At 34.9% G+C, this 12,499-nt stretch overlaps 1 protein-coding gene and 1 long non-coding RNA gene across 2 annotated transcripts in view; one reads left to right on the top strand and one right to left on the bottom strand.

Annotated features, from left to right (window-relative positions):
- The window catches only part of LOC137764817 (uncharacterized), a 159,172-nt gene extending 155,738 nt beyond the window's left edge, over positions 1 to 3,434 (top strand). Inside the window, exon 5 of the long non-coding RNA XR_011074069.1 lies at positions 3,335 to 3,434. This is a non-coding gene — a long non-coding RNA (uncharacterized lncRNA). The remainder of the gene's footprint in view (positions 1 to 3,334) is intronic.
- On the bottom strand, positions 3,108 to 8,120 carry MSTN (myostatin). The gene is made up of 3 exons (XM_068543855.1): positions 7,748 to 8,120; positions 5,541 to 5,914; positions 3,108 to 3,488 (listed from the first exon to the last, which is right to left on the bottom strand). The coding sequence occupies exons 1-3, from the start codon at positions 8,118 to 8,120 to the stop codon at positions 3,108 to 3,110; spliced, it is 1,128 nt and encodes a 375-aa protein (XP_068399956.1).
- Positions 8,121 to 12,499: the final 4,379 nt, after the last annotated feature.

The raw sequence follows: 12,499 nt of genomic DNA, 5'->3' as shown, positions 1-12,499 counted from the left end.
TATGAATGAGCTCTAAGAAGACTCTGAGCTCCCTGAAATTATATGCAAAATTGTGAGTTTTCTTTTTCCTGGTGAGAGTGTCCCACCAGACCCAAAAGGGTCATTGACATTCTTAAATGAGTATATGGTGGTTTAAAGTGAAATAGATTTGTTTTCGTTTGGGGTATAGAATAATTGAGTTCTAATCTAGCTACTGTCAATGTCAAAATATTGCCTTTTTATTTTAAGAAAATAAAGTTCTCTACAGAAGTGCAAAAACCAACTTGAATACAAAAGGAACCATAGGGTTTGAAAGGGTTTTTTGTTTGTTTTTATTTTTACTGTGTTTTTTTTAACTCACATAGGTTTGTGGGAAGTATGAGAAGTATTACAAAACGTTCAGAATATTAAAACTGATACACTACATTGAACTTTACATAATTTTTTCTGAAAATTTCAGGGGTTAGTGTCACGTATCACAAGTGAATATTCTTAGGGTGCTGAAAATGAAAGTGACATGCCCATAGGCAGAATAGCAGAGCGCCTTTGCCATTCCTAGGACCTAGGCAAAATAGAAAAAGAAATGCCTAGGTCTTGTCACAAAACAAATCGGTCCTGATGCTTTCTTTCATGGTCATATGGGTTTTGAAGCGGGCTACCAAATGGAGAGGTTAGTGATGTGATCTTGGGGCTCCATGGTAAGGGTAAATATAAAGGTTGGGGAGTCCTGAAACTGGGTGCTTGGAAACAGAGGGTGTTCCTTCCTCACAGTTCCCACTGTAGGGATCAAGGTCCCCAGTTATTTGTGCTCCAGAGCCTAAGGTGTGCTAATGGGCCTGCTGACCCAGACTTTGAGGTCATGTATATTCATGGCCCTGGAAGAAGTATGTTCTGATATGTACAGCTGAAAAGTGGCCTTACCGCGTCACCGCAGTTGGCTCCTCCCCCAACAGGGGCAACTCCCTTACAGCTCCAGCCTTGTCAGTGTTAAATATGTCAGTATCAGAATTAGAAAAACTACTGCACTCTGTTTGTATGAGTGTAAATTGCTGTAATATCTTCCATGGTTATAATAATTATAAATTATTTATTTAAGAACCATAACACTAGACAAAATTTTAATCACCTCCCCCATTAGACATAGTCACTGCTTTAGAGCTAAGCTATTAAATTGGCCAGGGGTGGATTCTAGGCACTTTATAATTATTTTTCAATTCAGTTTGAAAATTTTTGCCCCCAAAACTCAGATAAATGTGCCAGTATCATTAAGTGCTAGGAAAAAGATGCAGTTTCCCTGTGTCCCTGTGGCTTCAGTAGAACTTGTAACTCTAGGACCATATACCCTTGCCAACTGCAATGCATTTGGAAATTGAACCTATGAAAACATATAAATAGTTTTCAGGTCAAGATAAAGAGAAATGAAACAGATGTAACGAGCCCTTGCTTTTGTATGTTTAAAGCAACTTGACCAGAACCAATTTAACAGGAATTTCACTCATGAGAAACTAGAGTAGCAGACCTAAAATTTCTAAACCAAACTTTTGTGCTAAATCATTAAACTTTTACAATAAAGTGAAAACCAGAAATCCAGAATTAATCATTATAACATAAAACTGTTGTGTCTTTCAAAAAACGTGAAAACACTTTAATATAATTTATATTATTTCTACACATTAGATGTAAGAAATAATTTCACTTAGTCATAAGTATAATGTATTTGATTAACAAAATCCTAATTTACAAAATAGAAGTAAATATATGTAGAAATATATTCATTATCAAATTATAAAATAAAATTAACAATTCTTAAGATATCATCAGTTTATTTTTCTGATTTCAGATAATAGAGTTAAATCATTTTGGTATGCTTAATAATATTTATAAGTATTAAAATAATGGAACGTTGAGATTTGAATACAATGACAGTAAACCATTGAAATTTCACATTCACATTATACAGCCATCATGAATCCGTAAGTGAATGTTAATAATGTAAAAAAATATAAAATGATTGTAATATAACCATCTAACCATTAGCATATGGAGTTTTAAGACCACATTTAATCAGCTAATTTGCTCCGAAATATAAGCATTTGCTTTTCTGTCATACATGAAATGTCTTTGTGCCTTAATACTTAATTTGAAATGTCCTTACTGTAAAAATATACCAAAGTAAATAAAAAAGGAGACATTTATTTACAAAACAATATTGTATACATATTATATAAATGCAATTGTTTCAAAGTCTTTTTATACAATATTGATAGAATCAGTCATTTCCATTATTTCATCATAAAAACTGCAGTGTTGCAAAGGCAGGCTATAATTTTGAAATTTTGATAAAAATGAATACTTTTTGGCTGCCTTGTAAATGCAGTTTCTCCAAGTATGCTACAGAATTGAAACCAGACCTCTAGAAAAATGATTTTTCTTTCATTAAAGAAAATCCATTCCCCATTTGGAGGAGTATGAAAATGCACCTGAAGAAAGGAGAAACATTACTTTACTGAGTGTATTTTATTTGATAAACCTGATAACATCAGCCATTCAGCCTATTGTATTAGCACCATTGGCATGAATTGTTAATGTACTGTATCAATCAGAATAGGAATGGGAACTTGCACATGGTGTACCGTCCCTATTTTTGTGGAATCTTATCTTACCAAGTATGCTATCATACAATATAAATTCAAGTGTTTAAGGATGATTCAAATAATGGTATATAACAATCCTGCATTTTACCAATACTACATATAGATTTTTCTGTAAATATTAAATGAAACTGTAAAGAAATAGACTTTAAAGCATACTCCTTTAATTCACCAGAACATAAGGAGAATTGCTTTCATTTACCTGCATATGTTGTGATATATATGAACATAAATGGAATTTGATCTCCAAGTTAAAAAACTCCGGAAATCATAAAACTTTTTATTGTATGATTTGTTTTGATGGTTAAATGCCAACCGTTGCATATATTCTCTCTTTTAGTTCATATACTGTAGCTTGTGCGTAAGTGACTGTAGCATACTCCAGGCTTACAGCCTGTGGTACATAATTTCACAGTTTCAAAATTGTTGAGGGGAAGACCTTCCACTTTTTAGGAAGTTATGAACCAAATATAAATCTCATGAGCACCCACAGCGATCTACTACCATGGCTGGAATTTTCCCATATATTATTTGTTCTTTGCCATTAAAATATAGCATATTAATTGGGGACATCTTTGTGGGAGTACAACAGGGGCCTGCTGAACCTCTGGGGTTTGCTTGGTGCACAAGATGGGTATGAGGATATTTTTGTAAAAATACAAATTCACACTCTCCAGAGCAGTAATTGGCCTTATATCTTTTAGGTGCAATAATCCAGTCCCATCCAAAAGCTTCAAAATCCACAGTTAGAGGGTAACGACAGCATCGAGATTCTGTGGAGTGCTCATCACAGTCGAGTCCAAAATCTCTCCTGGATCTTTTTGGTGTGTCTGTTACCTTGACTTCTAAAAAGGGATTCTGTATGAAAAGGAAAGAAGAGTTAGTAATAGATGCTGAAACACCTTCCTACATCAAGCACTCGTTGTTGAAGAAAGAAACTAATCATTTTGCTTCTGCCACATTTGTTTTTATGTTTTAATGTTGCCACAGCATTAAAGAATTTTAATTTACACTAGGCTTGATACTTCCCTTATGGCTCAAAAGACTATAGCAGCAATACAGATTCCCCTGTGGTCAGATCTTTGTCTTGCTTATTCTTGTTTTCCCCAGTTTGAGTATCCGAATGCCTGGCACATAATAGATGCTCTGAAAATATTGATGGCAAGAAAGGGAGAGAGGGAGGAGAAGAGAAAGGGAGGAGGGAAGAAAGGAGGAAGGGGAAAAGCTAGCTTCTCTCTTCCTGCTTGTTGGTTAAATATGGTGGCTAAATATGTCTGATGACTCCTGGAGGGATAGGTATACTCATCCATCCTCCATTCACTAGATCTTATTCAGGGATCCTTGGATATTAACGCCAAACCAAAATAGTTACCACCCGGCACCATACAGATTGTAATGGGAAAAAGGAAGGTAGGGTGATGAAGGTAGCGGTAGGTATATTGGGTTAGAACAACCAACTCCAAGAGAGGGAGGGACAGATTCAGAAGAAGATACGATAATATTTCCTTTATTCTTTCACTGAAAAATGTTTCTGTTCAGATATTTAAACAATAATTTGCTAATCCTTCCCCTGCCCCAATCTTTTCATGCATTTGAGACATTTTTCTTTTTATATGGAAAAGTCTGAGGAATACATCGTATTAACCATCTGCTTAATAATAAATAAAACCTCTGTCACATCACCAGCTTTGATCATTAAAATGCTGTCTATAAAAAAGAACACATTCCTAAATAATTAATAGTAGTTTTTATCCTGTATCAAAATGAAAATAGACCTGGTAATTATTGGTATTTAAGATTATAAAAAATAATAACATCATTTTGGGAGTCAGTAACATTTTATGTAGCATATTTAAAGAAAAATAGATCATTTGGAAAATTGTATAATCTCTTAAAGAATATGTTTTCATTTAAAGTAGATATGACTTACTAATTATATATTCTTTACAAACAAGACCATTTAAAAACTAAAAATAACACATTGCTTGCAAGTATAATCTTTTGTTGTAAATTATATCAATAAATGGAAGTAAAAGATATGGTCACATTAAATAAGTTTTTGAAAACAGAAGTAAACACAAGCATAGATAAGCCAGAAGAGTGAGTAACTCTAAATTTATACTAGGTTGTAAATGGTTTTTATTAATTTTTATAATATATAAGGCATTGTCTTCTGTTTGACCTGATATTAAATTAGTTGACATTACCTAAGTAAACTCTTGCAAAAGAATAGTAAGACAGTTCAGAAATAAGCTGGGTGGTACAGGTTAACTACCCTGAAATTTTAAATTTTATTAGGGGTAATTCACAGAGTAATCCACATATACATCAGTGCATCAGCAGCCTAGAAAATAAGGAACATTTATCTTGAGGGATCTTAAATATAGTATATTTAATAGCATATACGTCTAAACATATTGTATTTAGTTAGTTGCTATAATTAAAAGCATTTTATTTCAATTATAATTTTTAGAGTTTATTTTTTTCCACTTTATTAAGCCAAAAAAATGTTAACACGTTTGGCACTCTTCTAGGGAAAAAAATGTTTTGTTGGGTATGTCCTAGAATCCACTATGAAGACGTCATGTTTTTATTTATATAATCATATAGCACATCAATGAAAAGCACTTTATATTTCATTCCCAATTCAAAAGAATTCCTAAAGAAGTTAAGGACTATAGTGTAACTTTTTTCTTTAAGTCCTCATGCAAACTAAAAGTATCAAGAGAGTGTTTCATAGGATATGAAATTGGACACCTACTTTTATTGGGTACAGGGCTACCATCGGGGTAAGATACCTTTTTCCGGCTTATGAGCATAGGAAACTGGTAGTTGTTTTTCACTACTATTCATTCACATTATGAATAAAAACATAAGGTTTTTAGAATGTTATTTTCAGTAATCACTTACCAGCCCATCTTCTCCTGGTCCTGGGAAGGTTACAGCAAGATCATGACCATTCTCATCTAAAGCTTTGATTTCAATGCCTAAGTTGGATTCAGGTTGTTTGAGCCAATTTTGCAACACTGTCTTCACATCAATGCTCTGCCAAATACCAGTGCCTGGGTTCATGTCAAGTTTCAGAGATCGGATTCCAGTATACCTTGTACCGTCTTTCATGGGTTTGATGAGTCTCAGGATTTGCACAAACACTGTTGTAGGAGTCTTGACTGGCCTCAGATATATCCACAGTTGGGCCTTTACTACTTTATTGTATTGTATTTTAGAGCTAAATTTAAAGAAGCAACATTTGGGTTTTCCTTCCACTTGCGTTAGAAGATCAGCTATAAATGAATAGGAAAAAAAAAGAGTTACTGAAATCATTTTTCATGACAGATGAATAAACTCCTCCATATTAATCAATGAGCATGTTTATTGGAATAATGTGTGCACAACTAGTCTTTTAAAATGAAAAAAAATATGTAGAATTTCATTCATAACTCAGAAAACTATCAAATAAAATAATTACTATAGCTTTTCAGATTTTCTTAGATGTATGTTTTTTCAGCTGTTTAGGAGGAACCTACTTCCTCTCCAGAGAACTGTGGACTAAGGAAAATTCTATTAAGGAATGAAAAGTGGATGAAATTTTAAGATGATGATGATTAGAGAGAACAAGAGACACTGTGGAGGAACATCCACTTAGAATTCTTTGGGAATCTGAGTAGTTACACTTACTGAGCAGCTGTACCAATCAGTCTGGAAGAAGGAACCCTTCCCCCAGGCCTGAATTACCTGGGGACAAGACACTGAGCAACTGAGCCTCAGGAATTAGTAGAAAATATAGCACATCTGTTATGTTTGGGTGCTGGGATAGCCTTTTAAAGGAACAAAACTAGCAGGTAAGTAGCACCAAAATCTAAATGTTGCATTCAGGCTCTTTCAAAACTTAGAAAACATTGTCTTTAGGGCCAGGCTGTCATTGTAAGCAGAAGCACTTAGAAATTTCTTTCCTTTTGGTTTTCCAAGATTGTTTATAAATAAGGCAAATCTACTCCAGGATTATCTGATAGCACAGTCTTAAAGGAAAATTATTCGTTGCATTATAACCTAATTACTTAATAAGAAAAACAATATTTTGAAACTGTTTTGAGTCCAGTTTAAAGTGGGTAAAGCACTCTATAAAGCAAGATCACAGACATATGGCACAAAACTCTTTCTTGTCATGCCTTCTCTGTTAAGGTGCCTGTCCCCCTTTCCTTGAGTATAGTTTTGAACTGCCTGCAGCAGGAATGGTATGACGTATATTATCTTCCAGAAGCAATGTAGATACTACAGGTAATAGTCCTCCCTCCTATGAAGAGTAAAATAATACTTTAGGAGGTTATTAAGCATGTGCCTGCCTGGAAATATGCAGGTCGGGTACTCTTAACAATAGTACCATGGTCAAGGTATAAGTGGGACTTTGTGAGCCATAGCCTACTCAATTAAAATGTTTATTTCTTAGCATTTTCTGATAATTAGCTCATGATTATTATTATGCTATGTTTACTTCATCATTGCTCTTAGTAATACATTAAATTTATAAAAAATATTTTTTCATATTTTCCAGTGTTGTAATAGCTTTCAAAATTAGATAACTTTAATTTGTGAAGAACATAAAAACACTGTGAGAAATAGTTTTGAATAACAGAAGTCATTCTAGGTGTTCAGCAAATGCCCAAATAGTCTTCAACATCTACAAATTTCTTCTGTTCTCTTTATTATGAAAAAACCTGTTATTATAAATGCATATTTCAGACAACCAAATGCAGTTATGAAATTTCATGTAGTTAAAAAATTTCAAATTTTTCACATTGCTTGTAGTATCTCCCAGTCCTTACCTTGGTGGTATTAAGCTGTGAAAGCATAAGCATGTTATAGTTGTCATATTAAACATGCAAGCATTTTATTTTTTATTTTTAGCTTTTTAGCTCTCTAAGGAAACAAATTATGCAGCAGCTTTCAGTCTCATTAGTATATTTCTCATGAAATCTTGAAAAAAAAGAAACTCTTTTCCCTCCTACTTACATACAAGCCAACAGCTTGTTAAAAGAGCCTGAAAATAGATCGGTTTCTCATAAACACTAGAACAGCAGTCAGCAGAACTGTTGCTCTACACTAATAGGACTACTCACACTCTGTGGGCATGGTAATGACCGTTTCCGTCGTAGCGTGGTAATCATCATCTTCCAAGGAGCCGTCACTGCTGTCATCTCTCTGGACATCGTACTGATCAATCAGTTCCCGGAGTGGAGGAGCTTTGGGCAAAAGTTGTCTTATAGCATCTTTGCTGATGTTAGGAGCTGTTTCCAGGCGAAGTTTACTGAGGATTTGGATTTTTATGGCTTCTAGTCTTGAGGATTTAGTGTTTTGTCTCCACATACATGCATTACACAGCCCCTCTTTTTCCACATTTTCCTTTTGCTCGCTGTTCTCATTCAGATCCACTGGACCAGCAACAATCAGCATAAATAGGTAAATATAAACATAGATTTGCAGTTTTTGCATGATTTTAAAATCAGTACAATCTTTTCCCTTGTTCTTATTTCTTCCTTTTACTTTTCTTTTGCTTTTGAGTAATGCCAAGCAAAATGTTAATGCCTGCACAGTCTGAGAGACAACTTGCCACACCAGTGAATCTTTTATACTGTATTCCAAGTGGCTTTTTATATTCCAACTTTGATGAGACAAGTGTCGTCAGGATCTATGATTGGCTCTTGCTCCACAATGAATCTCGCTGTCAGAGGTTAAAACCCTGTCTGTCACAAGTCACCAAACAGTATTTTGTTACAGTCAAGGGTGAGCTGATTCATTTGACTACTTCATAAAAGAAATAAATCTACAAATAATGAAAGATATATGTGACATTTGAAAAATTAAAATCTATGTTAACAATAATATAAACTACACTTAGATTTTGTTCATCTTTATATGTGAAACTTTAAAATTATAATTTAAATAAGTAAATCTTAATTTACACTTCATACTTAAAAAGTTGAAATGTCTTTTCCTCAAAAAATAAAATGATTTTTTATTATTTAGGCAAGGATTTGAAGTAAAAGAATTTTTATTTGTTGTAGTAAATTATTTTTAGTACTGTGTAATTAGGGAAATACAGATTTAAATTTAAAGTTAAGATAGTGATACTAGTAAAAGATTTTTGGCTATAATTTGAGAAACTTGTTTTCCTGAATGAATTCTTAACACATAATGAAGATCACACTTTTTAATATTAAACTGCTCATGGAATTATTTTTAAATAATTTAATATCTTTTATTCATATGAAAATTGTGTTCAGTTTTTGACTGATTACTATTATTCCCTATCCCAAAGTTGCAGATTAATATTGCTCAGAGGATGTGTTTTTTCATTGTTTATTACCAAGAGGATAATGTCAGCTATCTGAACTTAGAATAAGCTTAGAATAACTTAGAATAAGCTTAAGATAATGAATTTTATGACTGGTAATGAAGTTTTCCTCAGATTTCCAGTGGTAGAAGAAAAAACATAGTATCTACTCTCTATAAATTATATCCAAATATTGTGGACACATGAAAGGAGCACCATAATAAAGGGTGCCCATTTTTCTATTTCCCAATACTGTGCTAGGTTTGCACCCCTTTGCCAGTTTCTCATTTGACCAGAGGGCAGACACCTGGCAGGGATTTGGGGTAAGGTCTGGGAGCAGAGAATAGAGCTTTTTGTTCTCTAAATTTAAGTGGCCTCTGTAGGGATCAAACTCTCAACCTTAGCTTTGGGAGCCACAAGATCTGATCAAATGAACTATTAAAGAGCTAAACAAACATAGCCAGCGAGAAACAGAAGCTGTTTCCAGGCCACAGGAGATTTATTCTTCCTACTTCTTTTGGCGAAGCTAAGGACTCCTGAGAGAGTTAATCCATTACTTTTTTTTCCAAGAGAATGCAGTGGTTCATATCAAATATTCATTTTTTTAGGTCACTACTTTTGCACATTGTACACTAATTTACTGCCTCAGTGCACTAAAATGCAACTCAGTAGCCTGAAAAGTTAATGCATTTTCATCAAATTCTTAAGAGGTATCTACATCTCTTGAGAAAAAATGGCCTTACATAATGCATTAGATTTGCCCATCATTAAAGATTAAGGAAAACCAGACACAAACCAGATGCCCTGAAAGATTTCAGATATTCATTGTTGTGGAGCGGTATTAGATCAGGTTTATAAAGTTTTATTTGTTTGGTAAATTTATTTTTCAGCATATAAATCTTTGTAATGTTATAATGATTGTAGCATATGCTTCTATATACTTCTGAGTAAATCAAATCTTTTTTTTTTAAACTCTATTAGAATTGCATAGCAGTTGGGACCTCAGGTTCTGCAGTCAGATAGACCTGAGTTCAAATCTCAATTTTGCCACTTCTAACTATGTAATGATGGATGAGATACTTAACTTCTCTAACCTTCAGTTTCCTCATAGAGTTTTGGGGGGGATGTAATTCAATAATACATGTAAATTGCTGAGTATTCTGCCTGTCACACAGTAAGTGATTGATAACTAGTACTTGAGCACTTGGTCTTTGTTTCATGCAGAGGGGTTTGAGATTATGCTTAAATTTATCCTCCACATGAACTAGAACTGCTTCAGTTTGTAGCTGCCAATTATCAATTCACGTAGGCTAGCTCTCTAGTAAAATGTTCTAAGGCAGCCCTATCGCAAGGCACATTTCAACTGTTTATTCTTACTACCTGGAATAAAGGAAACAAAGATCGTCATTTCCACATGGTCGATGCTCATTACTCACGGATTCCAGGTTTGCAAATTTGTCTCATTGCCGAAACTTATTTTTTACTCCGTAATCAATACTCGTAGCGCTTTTATAGTCATTCACACACATGCACAGAGCAGCGAAAAATTTGAGGCTTCCAACACACAGGATCCCAGTTCAGGTCAACCAAGGCAATTCTCCGCCTTGTTTCAGCCCTCATGCTTAATAAGTGCCCTTTTTGCAATCTATATAGCACCATTTTTTTTCACATTTTTGTGTGGTTTTTTTGGGGTGACTCTGCTGTTCAAAGTGGCCCCCAAGCATAATGCTGAAGTGCTGTGCTCCTAGGCACAGGGAGGCTGTGATGAAAAGTAAATAGAATGGTGGTTGCCAGGGACTGGAGGAGGGGTGGGGTGCGATGGGGGAAAGCCACTGTTCAATAGATACAGAGTTTTCAATTGGGAAGATCAAAAAGTTCTGGAGATGGATGTTGCTTATGGTTGCACAACAGTGTAAATGTACTTAATGCCACTGAACTGTACAGTTAAAAATGGTTAAATAGTCAATTTTGTTATGTATGTTTTACCACAATTTTTGAAAAAGAAGGTTGTGATAGAACTTAGGGAAAAAATCTCCTTATGGAAAAATATGTGTGTTATGTAAGCTTTGTTCAGGCTTCAGTTATAGGGCTTTTGGCTGTGAATCCAATGTTAATGAATCAGCAATATATATTAAATAAGATATTTTAAAACAGAAATGCACATAAAGCAAGGTTATATATTGATTGGTTGACGAAAATGTGACCAGATGCTGACAGGATGTAACCTTGTGTTTCCCCTAGGAGCAGTGGCTCAGTAATCACTCATTCAGTGTTGGCAGTGATTTGATAGAACATTTGAGAATCAACTATATTCAATCAGTGCCTCTAGACATCAGTAATGAATGAGTTAAGAGGTCCTCAAGAAGTTTCAAGAACATATATTCCTTCTCCAGTGTCAGTGACAACAACCTTCCCAAGGCCCCAGAGCAGGAAGGTTCACCAGCAGTAGGAACCTTCACTGTGGTCTGACTGCTGGAGGCCTGGCTTTGGCTGCTTTCATGAAGACAGGACTGTGTCATTAGGATGAGTGAGTAGAGAATTCCTTCTAGTTGATGGGAGGGCATGGTCGACCAGCTTATTGGCTTTGTCTTAGGTTTGCCATCTTTGAAAGCAGTTTCTCACAGGAGTCAATTTAGGTGGCCAGTTCACCTCTTCACAAGACTTGTATTTTTCTTTCCCACTGTTCTTCTTTGTACTGGGTGGGCCTTACATTTCTGTAACCATAAGTAAGGTAGGAAGCAAACTTCTCTCTTCTCTCTTACAAATACCAGGGGGGGGATGTTTCAAAACAACTTTGAGAGTATAAGGCATATTTCCCAAAAAACATTTATGATTTTACTCTTTGCAGTCTGGGAACTACTGAGTGCATTAACGTAAAAGCTTGCCAGAAGTTTAATGAGGTGGCCAAAGAAAGGAGGAGACTAGGAATTAGAATAAGATTGAATCATGAAAAATTCAACTCTGCTGTGGGAAAAAAGCAGAAAGTTGTATTTTATCTGATCACTCTTGCCACTTCCTTGTGATGATAGCCCTTTGGTATCACACTGTTCTGATTATGCTTAAGGCCAGAAGAAAATTGTATAGTGCTCAACTCACATAACAGCATGAGAAAGGTAGTCATCTCACAGTGGCAATACCTGATTATCCATGCTTTCAATAGATGACAGAACAAAAATGAACAAAAACAAAAGTATCCTTGAGCCAGGGAGTAGCAGTATAGGAATAGCAGACAGGAGATCTGGAATATAGTTCTGGGTTTGTTGCTGACATTTTATGTGACCTTGAATAAGTCATTTGGCAAAGCCGTCATTTATGAATGCATGTATGCATGTATGTATGTACTGTGGACCCTTGGACAACACGGGTTTGACCTGAGAGGGTCCACTTATATGCACATTTTTCGCTAAATGTGTACTACGGTACTACACCATCTGTAGTTGGTTGAATCCTCAGATGCAAGAACCTTGGATACGGAGGGCTAACTGTAAAGTTATATACAGATTTTCAACTGGAAGACCAGTTGGCACTCCTAACCCCT

Source organism: Eschrichtius robustus, chromosome 5 (assembly GCF_028021215.1).
Source record: "Eschrichtius robustus isolate mEscRob2 chromosome 5, mEscRob2.pri, whole genome shotgun sequence".
NCBI classification, from domain to species: domain Eukaryota; kingdom Metazoa; phylum Chordata; class Mammalia; order Artiodactyla; family Eschrichtiidae; genus Eschrichtius; species Eschrichtius robustus.
This window is presented reverse-complemented; position numbering and strand designations above follow the sequence as displayed.

Bases quoted from the DNA above. Each gene is read 5' to 3' on its own strand.
- MSTN (XM_068543855.1), bottom strand. From the start codon at position 8,120: ATGCAAAAACTGCAAATCTATGTTTATATTTACCTATTTATGCTGATT. The intron at 5,915-7,747 runs GTGAGTAGTCCT...ATTCATTTATAG, and splicing joins CATTACCATGCCCACAGAGT to CTGATCTTCTAACGCAAGTG. The intron at 3,489-5,540 runs GTAAGTGATTAC...CTTTTCATACAG, and splicing joins GACCAGGAGAAGATGGGCTG to AATCCCTTTTTAGAAGTCAA.